The sequence below is a fragment of the Chiloscyllium plagiosum genome, chromosome 24 (genome assembly GCF_004010195.1).
Source record: "Chiloscyllium plagiosum isolate BGI_BamShark_2017 chromosome 24, ASM401019v2, whole genome shotgun sequence".
NCBI lineage: Eukaryota > Metazoa > Chordata > Chondrichthyes > Orectolobiformes > Hemiscylliidae > Chiloscyllium > Chiloscyllium plagiosum.
The window spans coordinates 22,476,540-22,502,915 of NC_057733.1; the positions used below are offsets into that span (position 1 = coordinate 22,476,540).

The 26,376-nt window shown below is 40.7% G+C and overlaps 1 protein-coding gene across 2 annotated transcripts; it reads left to right on the top strand.

Annotated features, from left to right (window-relative positions):
- Nucleotides 1-6,622: 6,622 nt before the first annotated feature.
- On the top strand, nt 6,623-25,746 carry LOC122562072 (E3 ubiquitin/ISG15 ligase TRIM25-like). Of its 2 annotated transcripts, XM_043714555.1 has the most exons (6): nt 6,623-7,204; nt 15,305-15,400; nt 15,487-15,720; nt 19,831-19,999; nt 22,346-22,429; nt 24,783-25,746. In XM_043714555.1, exons 1-6 carry the CDS (start codon nt 6,623-6,625, stop codon nt 25,343-25,345), a joined length of 1,728 nt encoding a protein of 575 aa, XP_043570490.1. In that variant the 3' UTR covers nt 25,346-25,746. The 2 variants fall into 2 exon arrangements, with proteins under 2 accessions (XP_043570490.1, XP_043570491.1); XM_043714556.1 differs by lacking the exon at nt 22,346-22,429.
- The last annotated feature ends 630 nt before the right edge of the window (nt 25,747-26,376 follow it).

A 26,376-nucleotide genomic window follows, 5' to 3' on the forward strand; every position in this document is an offset into this window, starting at 1 on the left:
ACAGTTAAGGTATAGTTCCTCAAATGGGAAAGGTAGGACAAACCAATCCAGAGCTCCCTGCATGACAAGAAGATAATTATTTAGATTAGATTACTTAGTGTGGAAACAGACCCTTTGGTCCAACAAGTCCACACCGACCTGCCGAAGCGTAACCCACCCAGACCCATTCCTCTACATTTACCCCTTACCTAACACTACGGACAATTTAGCATGGCCAATTCACCTAACCTGCAAATTTTTGGATTGTGGGAGGAAACCGGAGCACCCAGAGGAAACCCACGCAGGCACGGGGAGAATATGCAAACTCCACACACAGTCGCTTTGTTTAAGTTAAAGAAAAAATGTGGTCACAAAAGGTGTCAAGTAGAAAGTAAAATTGAAAAGCAAAGAGGAACCATGTGAAAAGACTGGCAGCCAACATGAAAGTGTGTCTCAAAGTTTTCTGTCAGCATATAAATAGTAAAAGCCAGAGTAAGGCTGATTAGGGACAAAAGGGTTTTACACCTGAAGGCAGGGGGTGTGGGTGAGGTGTTAAATGAAAACTTTACATCTGCCCTTAGTGAATAGAGAGATGTTATCCAGGGCATAGTGTCAAAGGAGGAAACTCTCTCATAAAAGGGTTCAAAATTGATTAAAAAGTGTTTGATTGACAGTCGGTACTTAAAGTTGACAAGGCTTTGGAATGGATGAGATGCAAGTGTGGTGCTGGAAAAGCACAGCAGGTCAAGCAGCATCCGAGGAGCAGGAAAATTGATGTTTCGGGCTGGAGCCCTTCATCAGGAATTCTCCTGCTCCTTGGATACTGCCTGACTTGCTGTGCTTTTCCAGCAACACACTCTCAACTCTGATCTCCAGATCTGTAGACCTCACTGTCTCCTAATAGATGAGATGCATCAAGGATATTGAAGGAACTGAGTGGAAATTGTGGGGTGCCTGGCCATAATCCTTCGTCTTTCCTAAACTCAGGAAAGTCCTGTTTAGCTAAAATGGTGGAGTCTATTTTAAAATTTCCAGTTTGTGGGCATCATCCACCTGTTCTTCGTCCCTCATTCCCCATTTCCCCATCAAGATGGTCTTGGTGGCTTTCTGCTTCTTCCTGAAAAGAAGGCCTGAATTGTCCACATCTGCCACCACCCCCCTTTAATTGCTCTCATTGAATCACTATCGACATTCTGGGGGTTAACATTGACCAGGAACTCAACTGGACTTATCAAATAAACACAGTGGCTACAAGAGCTGGTCAGAGGCTAGGAATACTGTGGTGAAAACGTCTGTCCATCATCTACAAGGCATAAGTCAGGAGTGTGATGGTGAAGATCTATGACCCCTCAAGAGGGACCTCTTGGTTCAAGATCAGTCAAAAGAATCGACAAATGCGGTCTATTCAAAAAGCAAGGATCATTAGTTTATTGAATGAAGGTACCTTGACGCAATTCTATCCAGCAACACAGAGATTGAAGCTTCTGGGTTCTGTGGTGAAGTTGCGCAATTACATTTGAAAATTACACATTATTTATGTTTTTTTTTAAGAAATAGTACAGCCTTAATTACAAGAAAGACCAATCACATATAATAAGGTGACATGATTTTCAGCAAGTTAATCCAATGATATTTCCTGGGAAAGGGTTCTTAATTACAAGAAATGTCCAATCTCCTGTAATAAGGTGACATGATTGAAGACCGGCTAATCCAATGGTATTCTATGCTAAAAGATATCTTATTAATGTAAATTGTCATGCCATGTTCAAGGTTAGTTCAAATGGTCAATTAATGTGTCAGTATTCCACTTTTGAAAACTCTATTGTCCTCTTTGAATTTCAGCTTAGTTCTGCAAATCAGCAGTACAGGTTCACAGGCCATTTTATAGTATTATTTTAAATCGAGAAACCATTTTGAGTAAATAAAAATCTACATATAATTGTGCCTAAATTCAAATTTTAGATCCTCAATGGCATACTTCCTAATTTGCCTGACTGATGCAAATCCAACAACACTCAAGAAACTTGATGCCACCCAGAACAAAGCAGCACATTTGACTTGTGTCATATCCACAAACATCCACTTTGTCCACCACTGCCACTCAGTACACACTGCTGCTACTATTTATAAAGATAAGAAAATTCACCAAAGATCCTCAGACAGAACTTTCCAAACCCATGACCACTTCCATTAAGAAGGACAAGGGCATAGGATACACGCAAACTGAAAAATTTAATTTTCAGGTTCCTTTTCAAACCACACTCAAGCCTGACTTGGAAATATATTACTTGCTTTACTTGCTGCATCACAATCCTGGAATTCCCTGTGCCAGGACGGAGAACACAGGAGGGCTAACACCTTCAACATATTATCTAGCTAACACCGATTGTTACAGTTAACCTGAGAATGCAACTTTTGAAAAAAATGTTTTGTGATTTACACATGAAAGAAGTGAAACTATTATTGTATTCAAACAGATGAAAGACTCAACAGACAATCAAGGTATTTTGCAATGTATAATTTCAGTTACACCACACTGTAAACTTTTGCTATAAATTCTGTGCCTTACAATTGTGTCCTCCACAACCACCTGATGAAGGAGTGGCGCTCCGAAAGCTAGTGCTTCCAATTAAACCTGTTGGACTATAACCTGGTGTTGTGTGATTTGTAACTTTGTACACCCCAGTCCAACACTGGCATCTCCAAATCATAACATTTAAAAGGCATTTGGATGGGTATATGAATAGGAAGGGTTTGGAGAGATATGGGCTGGGTGCTAGCAGGTGGGACTAGATTGGGTTGGGATAACTGGTCGACATGGACAGGTTGGACTGAAGGGTCTGTTTCTGTGCTCTACATCTCTATGACTCTATCTCAATCCAAACAGGAATTTAATTAAGTGAGGACAATAATTAATTCTGAATATCCCAGCACGATATTCTATTCAGTCTGTTCTCTGTGCTCTTCACGCTTGCTCGCGATTGAATTCAACCTCCTCACACTATTCAAAAACTTCACATTGTACATTGCTTTAATTTCTTGTTGAGGGCTCGGATTGGTGGGAAGGGACCACATTAATTCTTGTGACTCAACTGTGAGAAGTGTGAAGCCTGCACAGGTTCTTCAAGTAGCTTCATTACCTGGTGCAATGGACTGAAATGCAGTGATTGACTGAAGATTGATATCCAGTTTGCTAACTGATGTTAGTTGTTGTCAGTGATGGAAATGGAAAACACCAGCACAAACTGAGAACAAGACCAGATACCAACACTATATTGATACCAATTGGGCATTAACTGGGCACCACACATAGGATACCCCATTATAGAGTACCTGGTATCCTCAACAGAAGAAATGACCAAAAATCAGACACCTGTCACATTATTACACTACAATAGATCAGCACTGGGTTATATTTGGAACATAATGCTTTAGCTTTACTAGATCTTATTGCATGTGGGGGCAAACTGTTTGAGTATCTGAGGGATCGTGAATAGCACAGACATTGGGCAATCTTCAGTGAATGTCTCTACTTCAGTCCTTCTGTTAGAAGAAACTTCATTGAATCAGCTAACTATAGTTGAGCCTAAGGCACCTACCTGAAAAGTTCCTGCAGCTGTGCTGGGTCTGAGATGATTAGCCTCTAACAACGACAACCATCTGTTGTTGTGCTAGGTATGCCTCCAACCACCAGAGAAGTTAATTTGAATTTATCGAGCACCTTTTATAACCTCAAATAACGTAGAGCACCTCCCAGTCAATGAAGTATGTTAGAGTAGGAGTAGGCAGTTCAGTCACTTAAACCTGCATAGCCACTCACAATTATGACTGATGATCTATCTCAATGCCATATTCCCATGTTGTCCCCATACCCCTTGATGTCATTAGTATCTAGGAATGATTTATTCATCTTTTAAGAAAACGATTCATAAATGATGGAGCTTCTACAGTCCTCTGGGCTACAGAATGTCAAAGATTCACCACCCTCTGAGCAAAGAAGTTCCTCTTCCTCAGTCCTAAATGGCTTGCTTTGTATTTCCAGTTGTGCGAACTTTAACATCCACCTGAAAGAACAGGTCATGCTTCTGCATTAACTCGAACAGTGCAGCCTCCCTTCAGTACTGACCCTGCAACGGTGCAACACTCCCTCCGTCCTGACCCTCTGACAGTCCAAAGGCTTTTAGTACTGGCCTCTGAAAATGGAGCATTTCCTCAGCATTGTTATTCTGACAGTGCAGCACTTCCTCTGTGCTGACTCAAACAAAACAGCCTAGATTGTGAATTCCATTCTAGAGTGGGGCTTAAACCCCCAGTTTTCTGACTGAGACATGAAAAAGACATCAAATATGAAAATTAATTAAATTTTTCAGTTGTTGGGACAGCTTCATATCATTGCCAGCAGGTTATATTTAAATATTGCCTTTTGATGATTGTGGAGCAGTAATGCTGAAGTCACAAAGCCCAGCTTTATTCTTTTTTTATACTCCAAGGTGCAATAACACATAACCAAACAACTTTCCCACCGCCAAAATCACCATGACTACTTTTGTTTTTTTTCATTTAACTAGCACCAGTAATCACCAGTGTAGCCAATCAAGTATTTACATGCAAAGCCCATTAAGAGCAATGCAAAAGTGAGGGTGGGGTAGGGATAGAGGAAAGGAACTAAATCAAATTGGAGTTGGAGATAAAGTACTATATCTCCTGTGATGCTCATCTCAAGGTCCAGCTTTGTAATTTAAATTAATTATTAACAACAGCTTGACCTAATTAGCACCACCATTGCTTCAGGATTAATCATCATGGATTCAAAATCCACCTTAGAGAAGGAGAGCTACATTACCAGACATTAAGAAATTAAAGGAAGCTTCATCTGCATGTCTTGGTAGAAGACAATAATTACATGATGTTATTGGAACAGCAGCTAGTGAGTTCTCAAATGTTTCAACCAACCTATGCTCGTTTCTTTTCATAAGATCCTTTAAGTTTTGCATATCCACACACCTGTGGAACCTAAAAGGTCTTCAGCAAAGCTCCCCATTGATCAGGCAAAGTCCTCAACCATTCTCCACAGAATGACGCTACTGCGAATGAGATCTGGGAGTGAAACCTTGTGAGCACTAACAATACCTTTGGGCTGTGTCTACCTTGTCTCGATCCAGGAGCTTTGAATGCCTCCCAGGGAACAACTATATTCAAATGGGACTAGGATGATGCCTGAACATTTGATGCATTCTATTTCAGCATTCATCTAATTAAGCATTGAAAATATTCCTCCTCTTCAGGGTAGAGATTTGAAAAATTAACGACTCTCCCAAGAGACAAAATTCTTTCTGACCTCAATCTTAAATGGGAGACCCGTTATTTTGAAACCATGTCCTGAGTTTTAGATACACCAATTCGGGGAACATTCTATCAGCATCTACCCTCAGAATCTTGTATTTTTAAGTATGATCACCTCTCATTTCTCCATACACTAATGATAATCAACCCACCCTACTTGACCTTTTCCTTAAGATAACTCGCTCATTCTAGGAATCAACTTCTCTGAACTGCCTCTTTCATGTAGAAGACAGTACAGAGTATCCTTACAGGGCCTCATCTATACCCTGTAAGATGTAGCAAAATTTCCTCAGGTTTATACCCTGTGGCCACAGCCATAAGGACCAACATTCTATTTGCCTTCCTAATTACTTGCTATACTGTACTTGCACATTAACAACAAACGTGATGAAGCAAACAGGATCAAGGGAAGGAGTCACTAGGACTTAACAAATTTCTAGCTAGTTAAACACACTCGTGGGGTTGGGGGACAGAGTCACAGGGGGATTTCACTATCAACCACTAATCAGGCTTAATTAACCCATATGATAGCTGGTCAATGGCATTGCAATTTAAACAGACTTCATCAAGAAGTGATGGAATACCACATGACTCCATCTGAAATGAAGTGATAAGAATGATGCAACATCACGTTACTCCCTTTCCACCAAGTGTCAGTTGTAGTTCACTGTGTGAGTACCCCTGTTTTCTTGAGAGAGAAGCCTTTTGGTTCAGATGGAACATTAAACTGAGGCACCATCTATCCACTCGGGTGGACATAAAAGGTTTTATGATACTATTTCAGAGTAGCACAGTAGTATTATGCTGACATAAAATGATCAGACGTTAAACAACATGGTGAGTAGATTATCTTGTTATTTGTCTAATCACAGTTAGTAAGATCTTGTGTGCAATACAAATGTTGTGATTCTTAAATTATAACGGTGATTGTTTCAAAAGTAAAGCTGTGCAATTCATTGGAACATCCTTTCCTGCAAACACAAATTTCAATGTTACTTGGGGAGGCAATTGCCACAAAACAATAGGAGGTAATGAATTCTTTCAATAGCAACTAACATACTGAATTCAGTGATGAAATTCCAGGGCAAGCAGAACTATCAGAGGCTTTTCATTTGATAAGATAAAAAAAGCCTCCAAACAGATTTTTACTGTTGAAATGATCTGACAGTGAAACACCACCTCTGATGCTCCATATGCCCCCACTCTGCCTGCAACACCCCATGGGTGTGTCTATTTAGCTATAAATCAGTTTAAATTCAAGTGTCATTGACTCCTGCCCTGAGTTTTGTTTGCTTCAACCATGTCTGCTGTTAATGTGCTTCTCTCAGAGGACAGCCTGTTGTGTGCGATATGTTTGGAAATGTTCAAGGATCCTGTAACAATCCCATGTGGTCACAGTTTCTGTCTGAAATGTATTCAGAGTTACTGGGATCAAGATATGAATGGTGGAGGCCATTGCTGTCCTCAATGTCAAGAGGGATTCACTCCCAGACCTCAGCTTTTCAGGAGCCATGTCCTATGTAGAGTGGTTGAGGACTTTGCTTCATCCAAGGGGAGTTTTTCTGAAGGCCCTGTTGGCCCAGATGACGTGGTCTGCGATTTCTGCACCCACACCAAGCTACAGGCAGAACAGTCCTGTCTGGTGTGCCTGGCCTCTTTTTGCAAATTCCACCTGAAGCCTCACCAGGAGAATGAAGTATTCCAACACCACATCCTGACCCATCCTGTCAAGAAGCTCAGCCAGAGACGGTGCCCAGTCCATGGAAAAGCTCTTGACTTGTTCTGCAGAACAAATCAGACCTTTATCTGCTCGGTTTGTACAACGAAGGAACACAAGAACCATGAAACAGTCACAGTAGAAGAGGAGGGAGCTGATAGAAAGGTGAGCTCATTACTTGGGGTTCCTTTTATTTTTAGAGAAAGAAGATGGTCTAAAGTCAAATAAGGAGAAAGTGAGGACTTGCAGATGCTGGAGATCAGAGCTGAAAATGTGTTGCTGGAAAAGCGCAGCAGGTCAGGCAGCATCCAAGGAGCAGGAGAATCGACGTTTCGGGCATAAGCCCTTCTTGATTCCTGAAGAAGGGCTTATGCCCGAAACGTCGATTCTCCTGTTCCCTGGATGCTGCCTGACCTGCTGCGCTTTTCCAGCAACACATTTTCAGCTAAAGTCAAATAAAACTATTGTAATATTAGAGAAGGCCATTTAGTTCTTTGTGGCAGTTCCAGTGTTTAATTAGATAATTGTTGATCAGTACCTCTTATCAATTTTTCTTTCCTAATACTACAACAGCTTTTTGCAGAAACACTCATTTATTTCTACTATCTTTTATATGAAGAAGTACTCAGTGACATCATTCCCAATGGCTTAGCTCTAATTTGAAATTTAGAGCTGGACTTCCCCACTGAAGGAAAGCATTTGTTTATATCTATCATCTTAATCCTTGTAATCATTTTTAACAATTTAATTGTATCTCACTTTATTCTTTACAGTCAAGGCAAACATAGTTACTCCATGCAACCTGTCATCATAATTTAACCCTTTTCCCTCTATATCATTCTGTTGAATCGGGGTGCACCATCTGCCTCAGCTATGGTACCAGTTGTACAGTTACTCCAGATGGAATCAAACCAGAGTTTTGTGCAAAGGTTATTTCAGTTATTTTGTATTCCATTCCATTGCAATAAAATTTAGCATTCAATTAACCTCCTAAATCATTTTTTGACCACTAGCTTTTGGTCATTTTTGTACTTGGATCCCTAAATCTCTCTGCTCCTCCACCATTCCTAACTCTGTCACCACTTAGAAACACTCTGATCTTTCTCCTTAGATCCACAGTGGATCACCTCACACTTGCAGTGAATGCCTTCGCCAACATTGTACCCACTCACTGAATTTAACGGTGTCTGCTACTTTCAGATCTCATCTCCACTATTTACAATGTTGCCCAAATTAGTGTAATCAGTAAATTTGGATATAGGAGTTCTCTATTCCTTCATTTAAGTAATTTATCAAAACCGTGGATAGCAATTACTAGCCACATTCTGCCATTTGAGTATATACCTTTTATCCTCAATCTCTATCTCCCACCACCCATCAAATTTGTATGCCAGTATTGCTTCCAATTCCTCTCACTTTTTTTACATATGTGTTAGGAGCAGCAGTAGACCCTTGGATCAATTCTTGCCATTTAATAAGCTGGTCTGATTATAACCTTAACTCCACAGTCCCTAACTCTAACTACCAATAACCTTTCACCTGCTGAGTGTCAAGAGTCTATCCACCTCTGCCTTTAAAAATATTCAAATAGCTCCACCATATTTTGAGAATGAGTGTTCCAAATATGCCCAATCTTCTGAGGTAAAAGAATTCTCCTCATCCCTGCCTTAAATGGTGACTCCTAATGCTCCCACAAGAGGAAATATTCCTTCTACATATACCCTGTCAAGATTCCTCAGGATGTTTTATATTTCACGGAAACGTAGAAAATCGGAGCCGAGGTAGACCCTTTGGTCCTGCATTATTACTCTCGCATTCAATTTGATCACGACTGATCATCCACCTCACTGCCCTGTTCCTGCTATCTCCCCATATCCTTTGATCCCTTTAGCCCTAAGAATCATATCTAACTCCTTGAAAATATTCAGTGTTTTGGCCTCAACTGCTTTTTGTAGTGGAGAATTCGACAAGCTCGGCACTCTTTGGACAAAGAAATTTATCTTCATCTCAGTCCTAAATGACCTACCCTATATCCTTGAACTGTGACCCTCTGGTTCTGGACTCCCAATTCATCGGCATCCTCTTTCCTGCATTTACCCTGCCTAGTCATGTTAGAATTTTAAAGGTTTCTAAAAGATCCCTTGATTCTTATAAACTCCTGTGAATATAGTCCTAACCATTAATTTCTCTCTTGATATGTCCATCATGCCATACCAGGAAGCATCTGGTAAACCTTTGTGGCATTCCCTCCATCACCGAAACATCCATCCTATGATAAGGAGACCAAAATTGCACATGGTACTCCAAGTGTGGGTCTCACCATGTCCTTGTACAATTGCAGCAAAACATCCCTATTCCTGTAATCAAATCCTCTTCTATGATGGGCAGACACCATTTGCCGTCTTCACTACCTGCTGCATCTGCAAGCTTACTTTCAGCAACTGGTTTACAAGGACACCCAGGTCTCATTGCACTTCTACATTTCCCAATCTATCACAATTCAAATAATAATGTGCCTTCTTGTTTTTGCTACCAAAGTAGATAACCTCATGTTTATTCACGTTATACATCATCTGCCATGCATTTGCCCACTCACTCAACTTGTCCAAATGACAATGATGTGTCTCTGCATCTACCTTACAGCTCACCCTCCCATTCGGCTGTGTCATCTGCAAACTTTGAGATATCACATTTAATTCTCTCATGTAATACATTAGTATATATTGCAAATAGCTGGTGTCCCAAGCACTGATTCCTATGAAATCCCACTGGTCTCTGGCTGCCACTTGGAAAAAGACCTGTTTTCTGTCTACCAACCAGTTTGAATCTTCTATAGTGGATACAAGCCTAGTGTGTCCAGTCTTTCCTCAGAAGACAACCAAGTAAGGACAGCAGTTTCCTTCCCCAGGATTTGGAACCAGGACCCCAGAACATTCTGTTGATAATACCACTATGCTATTGCTTCCCTTTTGGCTTGATATATTATGTTTTATTTTTATTTAACAAGATGGTCATCTAAACAAAAACACACAATGATTCAGATTTGTTTTTAACAATTAAACAGAAGTTTAGTTTACAAAATAAATGTAAACAAAATAGAATGTCATAATTTGAAAGATCTGAAAACACATAGTAAAAATACAATCCTGTTGAATCCAACTCCACTGTGCAGTACTTGAATATCAGAGAATTACTTCCTATCACTATCACGTCTATAGGTTTGACTTAACTGTTCCTTTCAATCCCTGGATCTTTTCCTTGATTAGTCACACAACGTAGCTTATATTTTGTCAGCTTAAAGTAACCCCGTCCAGGTTTTAAGCAAAACACTTTTGGTCTGGAGCTTTCAACTAAACTCTTGACACTGAGGCAACCTATATTCTAATTTTTCTGTCTGAGCTTCTTTCTTGAGGAGAAACTGTTTCATACATCTAACTTCAAGTAGGACCTCTGAATGGATACTAAAAGCTTTAAAAGTTATGGATTTTTCCTCTTAGCAAAACAAATCCTGATTCTTTTAACTGAAAGCAAGCTAATACTCTTAAATGTTTACTCTGTCTGCATGTTAAACTCGAAGTCCAAACAAATTCTAATTATCAACCCAGGAACACTCTCTCTGACATACTGATTGAAAAAAACTTCATGACTCCAGAGAGCCTAACAAGTTAATCATTAAATCTCTTCATACACGCCAAAACCCGCACATCACTAGTTCAAAATCCAAACTCTAAAATAAATTATATTAAAATAGACATAAATCATACATCTTACATTATATGAGGAGGCAGTTATTTTGTGGTAATGTCATTGGCCTTGTTAAACTGCCTACAGTATCCAAGGATGTGCAGGCTAAGCAGGTTAGCCATGAGAAATGCAGGGTTACAGGGATAGAGTAGGATGTTCTTCAGAAGGTCAGTGTAGACCCAATGGGCTGAATGGGCGGCACGGTGGTAGTGGGCGGCACGGTGGCACAGTGGTTAGCACTGCTGCCTCACAGCGCCAGAGACCCGCGTTCAATTCCCGACTCAGGCGACTGACTGTGTGGAGTTTGCACATTCTCCCCGTGTCTGCATGGGTTTCCTCCGGGTGCTCCGGTTTCCTCCCACAGTCCAAAGATGTGCAGGTCAGGTGAATCGGCCATGCTAAATTGCCCGTAGTGTTAGGTAAAGGGGTAAATGTATGGGAATGGGTGGGTTACGCTTCGGCGGGTCGGTGTGGACTTGTTGGGCCGAAGGGCCTGTTTCCACACTGTAAGTAATCTAATCTAATCACACTCTAGATTCTATGATTCCAAGAAAATCCAGCTTTGGTAGATATTTACATTTTAATTCAATTAAAATCTAGAATAAGGAACTGGCCTATTGGTGACATGTAACCACTGTTGATTGCCTTAAAAAAATAATCTTGTTCACTATGTTTAGGGAAGGAAATATGCTGCCTGGCCTGCTGTGTTTTTCCAGCACCACACTTTTCAAATCTGCTGTCCTTACCTGTTCTGGCCTACATGTGACTCCAGAGCCACAGCAATGTGGTTTACTGTTAGCTTCCCACTGGGCAATTATGGATAGGTCATAAATGCTGTCCTAGCGAGCAATGTCACATCCTGTGAACAAATTAAAAAGAAAACTCTCTTTTTATACTTCTAGCTAGCTTTCTCTCATACTTCAATTTTACTTTCCTTACGTATCTTTTAGACATTCTTTGCTTGTTTTATGGTTTGTCCAATCTTCTGACCTGCCACCTATTTTTGCACAATTATATGATTTTTCTTTAAATTTGATATTATCTTTAACACTTTTTTTAGGAATGCCAGATGCAGAGCTTAGAATGTTTTCTGGAAGTGCACACTGACTGTGTGGAATTTGCACATTCTCCCCGTGTCTGCGTGGGTTTCCTCCGGGTGCTCCAGTTTCCTCCCACAGTCCAAAGATGTGCAGGTCAGGTGAATTGGCCATGCTAAATTGCCCGTAGTGTTAGGTAAGGGGTAAATGTAGGGGTATGGGTGGGTTGCACTTCGGGGCGGTGTGGACTTGTTGGGCCGAAGGGCCTGTTTCCACACTGTAAGTAATCTAATCTAATAAATATCCATGGATATTCTCAGATATACCATGCCAATGACTTCTGCAAAGAAATCAGTAAATCAATTATACATGATCTATCTTTCACAAATCCATCCCAGCTTGCTCTGATTTTGTGAAAGTTCTTATTCACTCAGTAACTAGATTCTAACAACTTCGCTAGAACAGATATTACACTAATAGATCGCTAACTCCTAAGTTCATCCTCACTGGAAGTTTAATATGTAGATATCGAGTGATGTCAATCCAATGATAGGCTATGATTCTGGCCATGAAGCAACTGTCACCAATAATACACTGTCAGGAATGCCTCATATATGAAGATTGTCCTCTTGGATGAGAATGCATGATGTCTTGGTGCCTACACCTAACTATCAACTGGTGCCATCAGTAGAGAAGATAATATAAGAGGACATTGTGAAGGACAAGAATCTTGTAGAATTGAATATAGAATGATTATAATCTTAATCCTAGTTTGGTATTGTCTGGTTCTCAACCCTTCCACCAATGATAACTATTTCTCCCCATTTACTCTGTCCCCTCTAATTTTGGACACCTCCATTCATTATCTTCTCAAACTTTGTTTTCTAAAGAGAAAAGACACAGCTTTCCAATCTATCCTCATAACTGAAATCTCTCACCTGTTGGAATTATTCTTGTACATCTTTTTTGCAATTCCTCCAATTACTTCTTATCCTTAAGGTCTGGTGCCTAGAACCGGACACAATCCTCCACATGAGGATGAACCAGTTCTGTAAAAGTTCATTATAACGTACTTGCTTTAGTACCCTATGATCCTATTTACAAAGTTCAGGATTACAATGCCTTATAAGGTCAGTTTTTCACTTTAGTCCGTCACATTTCTTCCTTCAGGGAAGGGAGCTGGCTTCTGGTTGAAAGAATATTTAAATTTTGTGAGTGGTTGGACTTGAGAATGTTTGAATATTATAGCAGTTAGTGGGACCATACACAGAGACATCAGTGGGACCATCGATGGGAACATTTCTAGGATGAGCGACAAGGACAACTGAGAGTCAGTTGGATGCCGTGGTGAGGAATTTATGTAATATATTTTGACAGGAGAAAAAAAATTCTCATTGTATCTATGTTATGACAGAACAGCAACAAGTTTGTAAGCAGCCTTTGTAAGATGCCTTCTTCCTATATCCCCTCACTACCCAGTAACTTACCATACAATGATGGGTCAGCCATTCTTACCTCTGAGTCACAAAATTCTGTGTTCAAGTACTACTCCAGGACTTGAAACAAAAATCAAGATTGGCATCCAATGCAATATTGAGGAAATGCTGCTCAATCAAAAGTGCTGTCTTTCAGATGAGATGAGAAAATTGAAAACATACCTGCCTTGGGTGAATGTAGTTGAGAGTGTGGTGCTAGAAAAGCACAGCACGTCAGGCAACATCTGAGGAGCAGGAAAATCAACGTTTCGGACAAAAGCCCTTAATCAGGAATGAGGCTGGGCGCCTCAGGGGTGGAGCAATAAATGGGAGGGGGTTGGGGCTGGTGGGAAGGTAGCTGAGAGTGCAATAGGTGGATGGAGTTGGGGTAATGGTGTTGGGTCAGAGGGAGGGTGGAGCAGATAAGTGGGAAGGAAGATGGACAGGTCATGAGGGCAGTGCTGAGCTGGAACGTTGGAACTGGGATAAGGTGGGGGAAGTGGAAGTGAGGAAACTGGTGAAATCCACACTGATGCCATGGGGTTGGAGGTTCCCGGGGCGGAAAATGAGGCGTTCTTCCTTCAGGCGTCGGGGTGGGTAGGGAGTGGCGATGGAGGAGGCCCAGGAACTGCATGTCCTCGGCAGAGTGGGAGGTGGAGTTCAAGTATTTGGCCATAGGGCGGTGAGGTTGGTTGGTGCGGGTGTCCCGTAGATGTTCTCTGAAACACTCTGCGAGTAGGCGTCTGTCTCCCCAATGTAGAGGAGACCGCATCGGGAGTAACGGATACAGTAAATGACATGTGGAAGTGCAGGTGAAACTTTGATGGATGTGGAATGCTCCTTTGGTGTCTTGGATTGACGTAAGGTGGGAGGTGTGGGTGCAGGTTTTGCAATTTCTGTGGTGGCAGGGAAAGGTGCCAGGAGGGGAGGGTGGGTTGTTGGGGATGTCGATCTGACGAGGCAGTCGCAGTGGGAACAGTCTTTATGGAAAGCAGATAGGGGTGGGGACCATTTGTAGGTGGCGGAAATGGCAGGGGATGATGCGATGTATACGGAGGTTGGTGGGATGGAAGGTAAGGACCGGAGGGTTCTGCCCTTGTTGCATTTGGAGGGGTGGGGTTCAAGGGTGGAGGTACAGAAGATGGATGAGATGCATTCACCAATTTCCTCATTTCCCCTTCCCTCATCTCTTCCCTGTTCCAACTTCCAGCTCAGCACTGCCCTCATGCCCTGTTCTACTTGTCCATCTTCCTTCCCACCTATCCGCTCCACCCTCCCCTCCGACCTATCACCATTACCTCAGCTCTATCCACTTATCGCACTATCAGATACCTTCCCACATCCCCAGCCCGCTCCCATTTATCTCTTCAACCCCCGAGGCTCCCAGCTCCATTCCTGATAAAGGGCTTTTGCCCGAAACGTCGATTTTCGTGCTCTTCGGATGCTGCCTGACCTGCTGTGCTTTTCCAGCACCACACTCACGACTCTACTTTCCAGCATCTGCAGTCCTCACTTTCGCCTTGGGTGAACGTTGAAGGTTCCATGCTAATACTGTAAATAAGAGCAGGAGAGTTATCCCTGGTATCCTGGTCAATATTTATTTATTCCTCAATCAGATTATTTGGTCATGTTGCTGTTTGTGGGAGTTTGCCATATGTAAATTGGCTGCAGCTTTTCCTATATGAAATCCATGCAAAGTAATTTATTGGCTGTAAACTATTTTGAGATATTGGTATTTGTGAGAAGTAAATATAAATGCAAATCTTGCATAATAATAGTTCCTATTAGCAATGTTAAAGCTATGTAGCATGCCTGTAGGCATGTGACAGAGGTAGAAAACATTTGTATAAATGATTTCCATCAAAATATTAATCAGTATTGCAATATGAACTGATTTACGTTTCAAGGCAGATCTTGGAATTGGGTTCGTGGGATGGGAACAGGATCGAATTCTTTTTTTTTGGTTCTTGTTAAAAAATTCACTATTAACACACCTTTCTACTTTCAAGGAAAAGCTTTTCCAAAAAGGACATGAAGCAGAAGCAAAGATAAAGAAAACTCTAATCGAGATCAGACTTCTGCAGCAAAATGTAGACTCAATCATAGTGAGTATATCCTTGAGATTTGAAGTACATCTGTTGACTGTGGTACATGCGGTCAGTCACTGGCCCTGTGTTTTACTCTTTGTTAGAGCTCTTCACTTAAAGTGGGATGTGAAATTAGAGGCACATTCTCTGCAATGACTGAAGCCGTTGAGGAAGCCACTGAACAAGTGACTGGATTAGTCGAGAACACAGTGCAAGCAGCACTGAGCCAGGCTGACAGTATCCGGAGTCAACTGGAACAGAAATGTGAGGAACTGAGAGAGGAGGAGCAGCAGCTGAAAACCTTGTCAAAGAGCAGTGATCATGTGATGTTGGTGCAGGTACTAAATATACTGATTCCATTCCTACTCATTTATCCACCCAATAATTACATGTGCTGATTCAGATCTTACAGATTAAACCTGATTGCAGCTTTGTGACAAAGATCAATGTCTATGCACCCAATACAAGAGATAAAGACTGAGAGATAAACTTATTGCTGGCTCAGACAGTTTATTCCAATTTGCTTAAATCATACAGAGCTGGGCACGCATATTTTAATCACTGCTCTACACTGTGTCAGCTAACAGCATATTTTTTTAAAAATTCATTCACTGAATGTGGGCATCTGGCGAGGTCAGCAATTATTACCCATTTCTAACTGACCTTAAGAAAGGTGGTGTTGAGATGGCTTCTTAAACCTCTGCAGTCCATGTGGTGTGTGTATACCCAGAATGCTGTTAAGAAGGGAGTTCCAGGATTTTGGCCCATTGACAGTAAACGAACAGCAATAAAGTTCCAGGTCAGGTTGGTATGTGGCTTGGAGGGGAACTATCAGATGCTCCTATATACCTTCTGCCTTTGTCCTTCTAGGTGGTAGTAATCACAGGTCTAGAAGGTAGTGTCAAAGAAGCTTTGGTTGGTTTCTGCAGTGGCTCTTGTAGATGGTTTATCCTGCTACCACTATGCTTGATATTCATGGGACTGAATGATGATGGCTTTGGATTCACTGCTAATCAGTGGGTTGCTTTGACCTGGATGGTACTGAGTTTTTTGAGTACTGTTGGAACCAGGCATGTAGAGACTATTGTATCACATTGCTGACTTATGCCTTGCAGATGGTGGACAGACTTTGAGGAGTCAAGAGGTGAGTTACTCACCATAGAGATCACAGTCTCAGACCTGACTTTGTGGCCACAAAACTAATGATAGATCCAGTTCTGTTTCTGGTCAATGGTAACCTTCAGAATGTTCATAGTGAGGAATTCAGTTATAGTAATACCATTAAGTGTTAAGTTGAGATGGTTGGATTCTCCCTTTTGGGGATGGTCATTGTCTGACACCTGTGTGATATAAACGTTATGTGACAGTTATCAACCTAACTATGAATGTAGTCCAAGTCTTGCTATATTTGGATATAGACTCTTTCAAAACTAAATAGTCATGAACAGTATTGAAAATGTGCAATCAGTGAACAACCCCACTTCTGACATTATGATGGAGGTATAGGCATTAATGAAACAGTTGTCGGACACTACTCTGAAGAATTCCTGTTGTCCTCTGGCTGAGATGACTGACTTTGAGAAGCCACAACCATCTTACTTTGTGTTAAGTATGATTCCACTTAGTGGAGTGCTTTCCCTCTCTTTTCCATTAACTCAATTATTGATGCCATACTTGGTCAAATTCCTGCCTTGGTTTCATGTGCAGTCATCTCACTTGTACTCTTGCATTCAGCTCTTATTCCATATTTTGGACAAAGGCTGTAATGAGGTCAGGAGTTAAGTGGGCCTCAGACAACCCTCACTTAGTTAATTAACTTAATTGAGCAAGTCATTGTTGAGTATACGCCACTTGATAACACTGTTGACAATCCCTTCCATCGTGTTGCTGATGAATAGGCTGTTTGGTTTGAATTGTCCTGCATTTTCTGGATAGAATTCACTTGTGCAATTTTTCACATTGCTGAGTCGATGCCAAGTGAGTAGCAGTAAGAGTCTTTAATAATCTAAAGTGTGTCCGATCAGAAAGAAGGAAAGCCATGTTTCATCACTAGATCCCATCCAGATGTGTTTGAATTAGAGGCAAGGTGAAGGACAGGGGTATTATGACCTGTCTGAAAATTTTGATGCAATCAATTAAACCATATTCCCCCAAAACCCATCCTCCATTGTCTAGTTCTGTTGCCCTCATTTGGTTTCACTCTTACCTGATCAGTTGTAAGTACAGGATAGGTTTTTGAGGTGGGAGTGTCCCTATCTCTGATCCAGGAGACTCCGGTAACATCTTTGAACAGGATGATTTGAAAAGATATGTAGGTATAGGATTTGCAGCAATGAATTTCTGACTATGTACCACTAATCTTTGTCGATCCCTCAAGGATTTAACATTAGTCCTCATGTATTTTTTTTTCCATTTCTTTTTTTTAATAGATATTTTTATTAGAAATTTAACATTTTTACAAGTTTACAAAAATAAACAAAACTCTCAGATATAAACATTGATATACAATTAGCTCAAATATACAATAGCCAAAATTTGACAAAAAAAACAACAACAAAAAACCGAAAAGAAAAAAAAACAAACAAACAAAACTCAACTATCTACTAATCTAACCTACAACTAACCAGGGTATATATTTAAGTCTCTTACATGCTCGGGATGTGTTAGCATCAGATATAATAAAACCCGTATTCGTGCGGGATTCCTCCCCCGAGGGGCCGCGGACCAGCCAGGTTTGTAATCTCAATTAAATAAAAGCCCTTGTTGTATGTGTCCAGGGAGGGAAAGTTCGAAAAGCCCAATAGGAGAGATATGGGGTCCACTTTTATTTCCGTTCCTAAAATTTCTGTCAGGGTGCTTGCTACTTTAGTCCAATATCTACGGATTTTATGACAGGTCCATAAGCAATGTACAAGAGTGCCCATCTCTATTTTGCATTTAGGACACATTGGAGATGCTCCTGCCTTAAATTTTGCCAGTCGAACCGGTGCTATATGGGCCCTATGAAGTATCTTCAGCTGGATAGCCTGGGTTCTAGCATTTTCCCAGATATCATTCCACGTTTCTGTGGAGATTTCTAGTCCCAGATCTTGATCCCATGTTTTAAGCAGATTATCCATATCTCTCGATACTTCATCATGTAGCAAATGATAAATATTACTGACGGAAGATACCCCCACTGGTCGTAGGACACTACATTCTCTATTGGATTTATAAAGACTATCTAATAACGTAGTCTTCTTCTGTATATAATCTTGAATTTGGAAGTATCGAAAGAGGTCTCCATTGGGTAATCCGAATTTCTGACGCGGCTGTTCGAAAGACATCAGGACCCCATCTTTAAATAAATCCCCGAGACATGAGATACCCCTGGCTCTCCAGAGTTTAAAAGTGGCATCTGTTAGCCCCGGTTGGAATCCTCATGCTCCCACTATCGGTGCATAGGGGGATGTTTTATGTGAATTACCCTCATTTTGCCGCATTATATTCCAAGCCTTGATTGTGTTTAGTATTATAGGGTTTTTACAGTGATCTGTAATGATTTTCCTCTTGTCTGAGAATAAAAGGTTAATAAGTGGGTATTTTACTTGAGAGGCCTCGATGTCCAACCAGATTGATTGTGGATCAGACAAGACCCAATCAGCTATGTAACTTAATAGGGAACTTAACTGATATTTCCTAAAGTCTGGGAAATCCAATCCACCCCTTGCCTGTGGAAGCTGTAGCTTCTTCAGCTTAATGAGGGGCCGCCTATGATTCCAGATAAAGGAACTCAGCCAGCCATATAATTTACATAAAGCCGTCCTCGGCATCATCACCGGAAGCATTCTCATAAGGAGTCCTCGTGTATTTTAATGTGTCCATCCTTCCTCTTGTCCATTTCCTCCACACATAATGGTTCAGCTTCTACATGTGTACAGACAACACTCAGGTCTACATGCCACCTCTTGATCCCACCTTTGCCTATTCAAAATCCACTTGAGCCACAATGTCTTCCAGTTCAATATTGGGTAGACTGAAGCCATTATCTTTACCCCCTCCCATTGATTTCATCCCCTTCAAGAAGCTGCCTCAAACTGAAACAGACAGTTCACAAACTAGGCAGCCTATTTGACCCTTGGCTTGAGCTTCTAAGTCCGTATTTTTTTCTGTCATCAAGATCATTTACTTCCACCTCTGTAATAACGCTCATCTCCTAGCTAGCTTTTCATCCTTAACACATCCAAAACTCTACTGCCCATATTTTAACTTGCAATGATTCCCATTCACCTGTCACCATTATGCTCACTAACCTATGGGGAATGGGGATATGACTGTTGGACATGAAGAGTGATGATTGTCTTTTGGACAGTAGGACAGGGAAATGCTCTTGGAGACTGGGAAATATGGAACAGGAACTATATCTCTATGATATTTTCAAGGTTCTGTTCTACTTTATGTCCTATCAGGAATCTTTATCTTTGAATTCATCATCGCAGACGTGGGATATCCCAGTATTCAATTCCAATGTTGAAGCCAAGCTCACCTATGCCAGTAAAGTAGTAACTGACCTCTCAGCACTGGTTACGGGATATCTGAGAGCGGCTGTCAGGCAACTGAAAAGCAACAAAATAAGGGGTTAGTCAGTTTGTCTTGTAGTCTGTTAGAACGTATACTATATATTATATATTTTTGCTCAATCTTAAAATTTTACTATTTTACAAACTGGAGATTATCTTTTGCAGCATTGAGAATTATTATTTTGTTTGACATTAATCCTTAATCTTTGTTTGTGACCATGATGCATTAGCCTTCTTGATGCCCTCCAATGTCTTCACAAGGTCAACTATCTACAAAATGGCTCCCTATGGGACTACTTTGCCTTGATTAACTTTCATTTAACTGATCATTGAGAGAATCTCTCGCAATATCGTCTTTTCTTGATCACACATCTTTTCCACTGGAAGCAAACTCTCACCAAATGCCTTTATGCTTGATAAATGAATCTTGTTTAAGCAATGTTTTGATTTTAAAATTCTCATCTTTCATTTTGAATGCCTTCATTGAAGACCCTCCCTATCCTTTAAACTCCTACAACCTTCTGAGATCTCAGCACTCCACCAATTTTAGCCCATTTCAAATTCTTAGTTTTAATTAGCAACCCCGCCTTCAGCCGCCTGGATTCTAAGCCCTGGAATTCCCTTCCAAAAATATCTCCACTTTTGTACCCATCTTTACTCATTAAATCCTATTTCTTTAACCAAGATTTTGGTCAGCTGCCTATTATCTCGTTATGTATGTCTCCATGTCAACCTTTCTTTGCTGGCACTCCTGTGAAACACCTGGAACATTTACTACATGAAAGATTTTACATGAATATAAATTTCTGTTGAGCTCTCCCAAGGATCTCCTCTTCATCCTCATTTATATCTCAACTCTTGGACAACATGTTTTCTCTGTGCATGCTTGCCTGAGATGCCAGACAAGTAATAAACTCAGCAGGGATTTCTGAAACAGTCAATTGATGATTTTGCTTGATTTCAATCTTTAAGAGATTATAATAATTTATTCTTTGATGTCTCCCTTGTCAATGCTTCAGTGTTCATTTGGACAAAATGAAGATTATAAAGTGTGTGAAGTCTCTATTATTGATACTTTAATTGTTCATATGATTTTATAGGGTTGTAGGAATAGCAGTTTTTTTCCAAGAATATTTCTGGTTTATTTTCTCAGCAGATTGACACTTTTGCCATTATTATTGTATGATTAACTGGCTATATAGATAGTTCTTGTGGGTGAATGGACAGGGAAGAGGCATGGTGTTGGTACGGAAAATATGATAGGCTTGTGGGAAGGACATGAGTTGGTATCAGGTCATCATCGAATTTACAAGGTGCCATATGGGGGCATGGGCTGTCACAAAGACTATGAGGGAGTAGGAGGGGAAAGATGGCTTGTGGTGGTGGGAGTGGGGTGGTGCAGATGTATAAGATCTTTGAATGAAAATCCTTCAAATCCAGTCAACTGTTAAGGATTCCTGTGGGGATATCATGGGGAAGCTGGTCCACTGCCACAAATTGTGTGGGACAGGGAGATGTCTGAAATGGAATTAGCCAGGTCAGAGTGCAGATTCATTTCCTGCACTCTTAACCTATGCCAATGAAAACTGCTAGTTCAAGGAATGAGATTGGAAGTCTTGGAATCGGGTTCCTCTCACTATTTTTAAACAGTTCCAAAGTTGTCTTAACTCTGAATGTTCAACTCCCAATCTTGGATGATCTGCAATTTCCTCTAATTAATCACTGGGCTATAATCTTTGGCCCACAATCAACTCCATACCAATAATTAGCATTCAATTTCTTCTTTTTCAGCTCTACCTGAAGCTGAGCCAGACTGTTCACTCTGTCTGTGAGCTTCCAGTCCTACAGCTCACAAAGACTGTCTACTTCCACTTCACAATGCAACTTACTATTGGCCCAATCTTAGTCCATCTGCTGCTGCATATCTAACCAATGTCTTTTTAATCTTTAGAATTGACCACTACTGGCATCTTGTGGTCCATAAATTTCACTCATCCTACCTCTGCTGCCTGCATCTTAACTTGTACCAAGGCCTGTTCACCCATCATACCTGTGCTCACTGTCCTACATTGGCTCCTCACCCCTCATTACCTCCATTACAATGTTTGTATCTGACTCTGACTCTGGCGTCTTGCACATTGCCCATTTACTTCTCTCCAATTTGGCAGCTGAGAGTTCAATGCCTTCCACTGCCAAGGTGAAGTGTACAGCTGTCAACTCCTTTTCTCTATCTGTTTACACCTGTAGAATGTCCAGGGGAGGATACACTGACTAATCTGCATTCAGAACATCAGAAAGAAGGATAATTGTAGGCGGAACAAAATAAAGAAGGTAATAAGCCATAAATAACTCAAGGTGAAGTTAATAAGTCTTCTATGTGTTCCTCTTATGTTAAATTGTATAGAACAAGATCGGGATCTCCCCACAGTGACTCCTTTGCCTCATGTTCCCCCGCTTCATCTGGAAACCAGAGAGGATTTCTTACCCTGTGAGTGTTTTCCATGAATTTATCAGAGTTATTACTAAGACTATCATGGAAATTAACAAACAGGTAACATTGCAATGCAATCCCTACACTCAAGTAAGGTTCCAATCTAACTATCTTGTGTTTATTAAACCTCTGTGTGTACCATTTTCATTGTCCTTTTAAAAAAAAAAGCATTAAGGATATTGTATTTCCATTGTCACAAACACAGTGAACAACAGGTCAATTCACACCGCTGTGCCACGCTGCACAAAACCAAACCAGTCACAGAGAATGCAACAGGTCACAATATCATTTAGATAGTGTTCAATTTGTGTTGCCATCAGACAGTAACAGACTGTGATGTTTTATTCAGGTTCTCACCATTACAGGTTCTATTAGTAGTTTTTATATATCAGTAACTTGTGGAGGAGATTCAGTGCTCCTGGGATATCAGAACAGGTGGAGACCTTGCATTTTCTCCAGCTTATTTCACCATGCAGTGATAATGGCAGATCCATATCCAAAATTCATATCTCCTTTGCCTCCATACTCTTGGGTGGCAAAACTCTATTAGTCTTATATTTTCAATTATTGAGTCAGCATCCATTCCTTTATGTGGAGGAGTTCCATTTACACCAACTTTTTGCATAAACATGTACTCCCTAACATCTCCTGAATGGAGTGATCTGACTCTGAGTAGAGGGTTCTGTCCCTAGTCTTTGACTCTGCCACTCTGAGTGATAAAAATTTCTATCAATATGATCACTAACTTTTACAATCCTGATACCTCAATCACCTTCTAGTCTTCTAATATTGTATTGTCTCAAAATAATTTAATCCTTGGAATTCTTCTAACATTCTGGTGAATCTGCAATGTTCCTTTCAAGGACAATACATCTTTTCTAAGGCAGAGATTTTCCTCAAATCAACCAATCTGGGTGGACTCACTGTCTAGTTAATTATGGAAGGCAAGCTCTCTAAATTGAAGAACCAGTGAGAGGCTCTCGAACATTGAATGAGCTTTCCAAGTTAACTGTGAGGGGGTGTCTCAAGATGGAAAGATCTCCAACATTTTGAAATTCCAAATAAAAGGTCCTCAGAGACCAGGCAGTGAGAGAGATAAGGCTGTTAGATGCTGTAGGTTAAACTAATTTGGGAGGCAACTGCCTAGAGTACAGCCCTCCTTAACCCATCTCAATCTTGGTGTACTGCTGGGAGTCCAACTTCAGTCAGTCTCCAACATGATCAGTCCTTATAAAAGCCTATTTAGTCACGCCGACGTGATAGCCTGGTTTTCAGTAACCACCCACCACCACCCTACCTCTAAAAAAGTGGCTTGGCAACCTGATGAAGTTAAGGAACTAACATGCAAGCTGGTGTCATGAATGTGCTTGGTTGGCTACCTCCAAGCTTATTCCACTAGGGGGGAGATTTGATCCCTAGATGTTACATGTATGGCTCACATGCATGCTGCAGTCCATCTCAGCCAACAGAACTCAACATATTCCTTTTTCTGTTTCTGGATATGACCTCACTTAATTTATGCTTTTCATATGTCTTTGCATCCAAACCTTTTACCAGTAGATACCAGCCCCTGTAATATAAATCCCAGGACTGCTAAATACTATGGTCCCAGAACTGTACATAAAGCATCAATCAAAAAAATATTGAATTTTAAACAAGTGCTAACCCATTGGCAACCATGAAACCATTATCGATTGTTGTAAAAACCTGTCTGGTTCACAAACATCTTTCAGGTAAGAAGATCTGCCATCCTTAGGTGGTCTGGCCTACACATGATACCAGACCCACAATAATATGTGTGACTCTTCACTGCCCTTTTGGAAATTTAGGGATGAGAAATAAATACTAGCCCAGAGTGCAAAGTAACAATTAAAAAAAAAAGTTTGGATTAGAAAGTAATATAAAGAGACCAGCTGACATGGTAATAAAATGTATCTAATTGTAATATCATCTCTGGGATTGTTATAGTGACCTTTACCCAGACACTTTGTTAGCCTTTTTCATAGAATCATAACCAGAAAATGGGGTTAATTGACTCATTCTGCCTGTGTTGGCCCTCTGAAAGACCTGTCAAGTAAATCACACACTCATACCTACTCTTTCTCCATTGTTGTATATATTTTTCTTTTCAAGTATTTGCCCAATTTTTTATTGCAAGTTGTTATTGCATCTGCATCAGCTGCTTTTTCAGATACCATATTCCAGTTTGTATGTTTTTTAAAGAGAATGTTTGTTTAAAGGTAAAACTAATCTATAACAAAACGCAGGCAGCTTGTTCATGTAAAGTTGATTTTTAAAAAAAAACTATTTCTCTGCAAATGTTTGTGCCTCTCTCTCTTTCTCAATGCAGATGCTGTGAATCTGACTTTTGATCCCAACACAGTGAATAATTATCTCCGTTTATCAGCTGGAAATCAGACGGTGACAGAATGTTATCCAGAGTCACAGGCCTACCCCAATCACCCTGAGCGCTTTGACAGCTTGTGGCAGGTGTTGTGCAGTGAGAGTCTGGCCTGTGGTAAATATTACTGGGAGGTGCAGGGTCAGACTTACACACACAACTTTCTGGCCAAAGTGGGGGTCGTGTATGGGAGGATGAAGAGAAAAGGGGCAGAGCGGTCCTGTTGTATTGGTGAAAATGCTATGTCCTGGTGCTTGAATGTTTACCCAGATGGAGGAACCTGGCTCCGCTTTTCCACAAGACACAGAAATAAAGGTATTATCCTTCCAGCAACGAGGTGTGAGCGGATTGGGGTTTACCTGGATACTGAAGCAGGCACCCTCTCGTTCTATGCGTTCAGTGACAGAATAATCCTTCTGTATAGATTCCAAGCTGTGTTCACTGAACCCCTGTATCCAGCCTTTGGCCTTTACTCCAATTCCTCCATCACTATTCAGCAGTTTGATCACTAGTTATTGTTTCCAGCATCCCTGTTCTGACCTTGCACCTTATTACCAAGCACTGTCTAAAATTCCTTTCAAAATGTTTCCTCAGAGATTAATCTGAGCAATTCCTATGAGGTGGGACCAAAACTGTCAGCAGAGTGAATCCTTCATAGAAAAGAGAGTTACAGAGACAGGACAGAAGATGTGAAAAGGAGATTGAAGAGGGAGAAAGTGAATTAAAGTGAAACAGAATTAGTGAGCAGACAATGACTGCTGCATTACATCAATGAGTAAATCCTCTGCCCAGTGAGACTGAATTTGAGAGTCAACTCCTCGTGCTAAGTTTATTGATTGTACCTGGTGTAACATTATTCTTCGTTCCTGGATTTGAGTTTACTGGCAAGGCTAGATTTGTTGCCTTGAGAATGAACACGGTGAGTCACATTCTTGAATGCTGCAGTCCATATTGAAAAGATATACCCTTGCTGTTAGAAAGGGAGTTCCAGAATTTTGATTTCAGTTAATGAAAAACACAGCAATGTTATTGCTCCAACAGAGGACAGTGTGCATCTTGGATGAGAACTCGCAAGTGGTGGTGTTCATCTAGGTGGCAGATGTTGTTGGAAGATGTTATAGGATACTCTTTGAGTTCCTATAATGTATTTTGCAAATGGTACATACTGCTTCTTTTGTGCATCAGATGGAGAGAATGTATGTTTAAGATCGTGGATGGGGTACTGATCAAGGAGGCTGTTTGTCCAGGTGATGTTGAGTTTCTTGAATGTTGTTGGAACTGCATTCAACCTATCAAGTGAAGAGTATTCTATCATACACCTGCTATATGTCATGTAAATGATAAAAGGCTTTGTGGAAACAATGCAAATTATATGCTACAGAGTTCCCAGCTTTTGACCTACTCTTGAAGCCATAGTATTTATATGGCTGGTCCAGTTATGTTTCTGGTCAATGGCACCCCCTAGGATATTGATAATGATTGACTCAGTGACAGTCATATTATTGTATGTCAAGTAGAGATGGTTAGATTCTCACTTGTAGGA

What these genes read in the sequence shown, in the direction of transcription:
- LOC122562072 (XM_043714555.1), top strand. Translation starts at nt 6,623, where the DNA reads ATGTCTGCTGTTAATGTGCTTCTCTCAGAGGACAGCCTGTTGTGTGCG. An exon ending in ATCATGTGATGTTGGTGCAG is followed by an intron (nt 15,721 to 19,830) that starts GTACTAAATATA and finishes ATGTCCTATCAG; the next exon opens with GAATCTTTATCTTTGAATTC. An exon ending in CAGAGAGGATTTCTTACCCT is followed by an intron (nt 22,430 to 24,782) that starts GTGAGTGTTTTC and finishes TTCTCAATGCAG; the next exon opens with ATGCTGTGAATCTGACTTTT.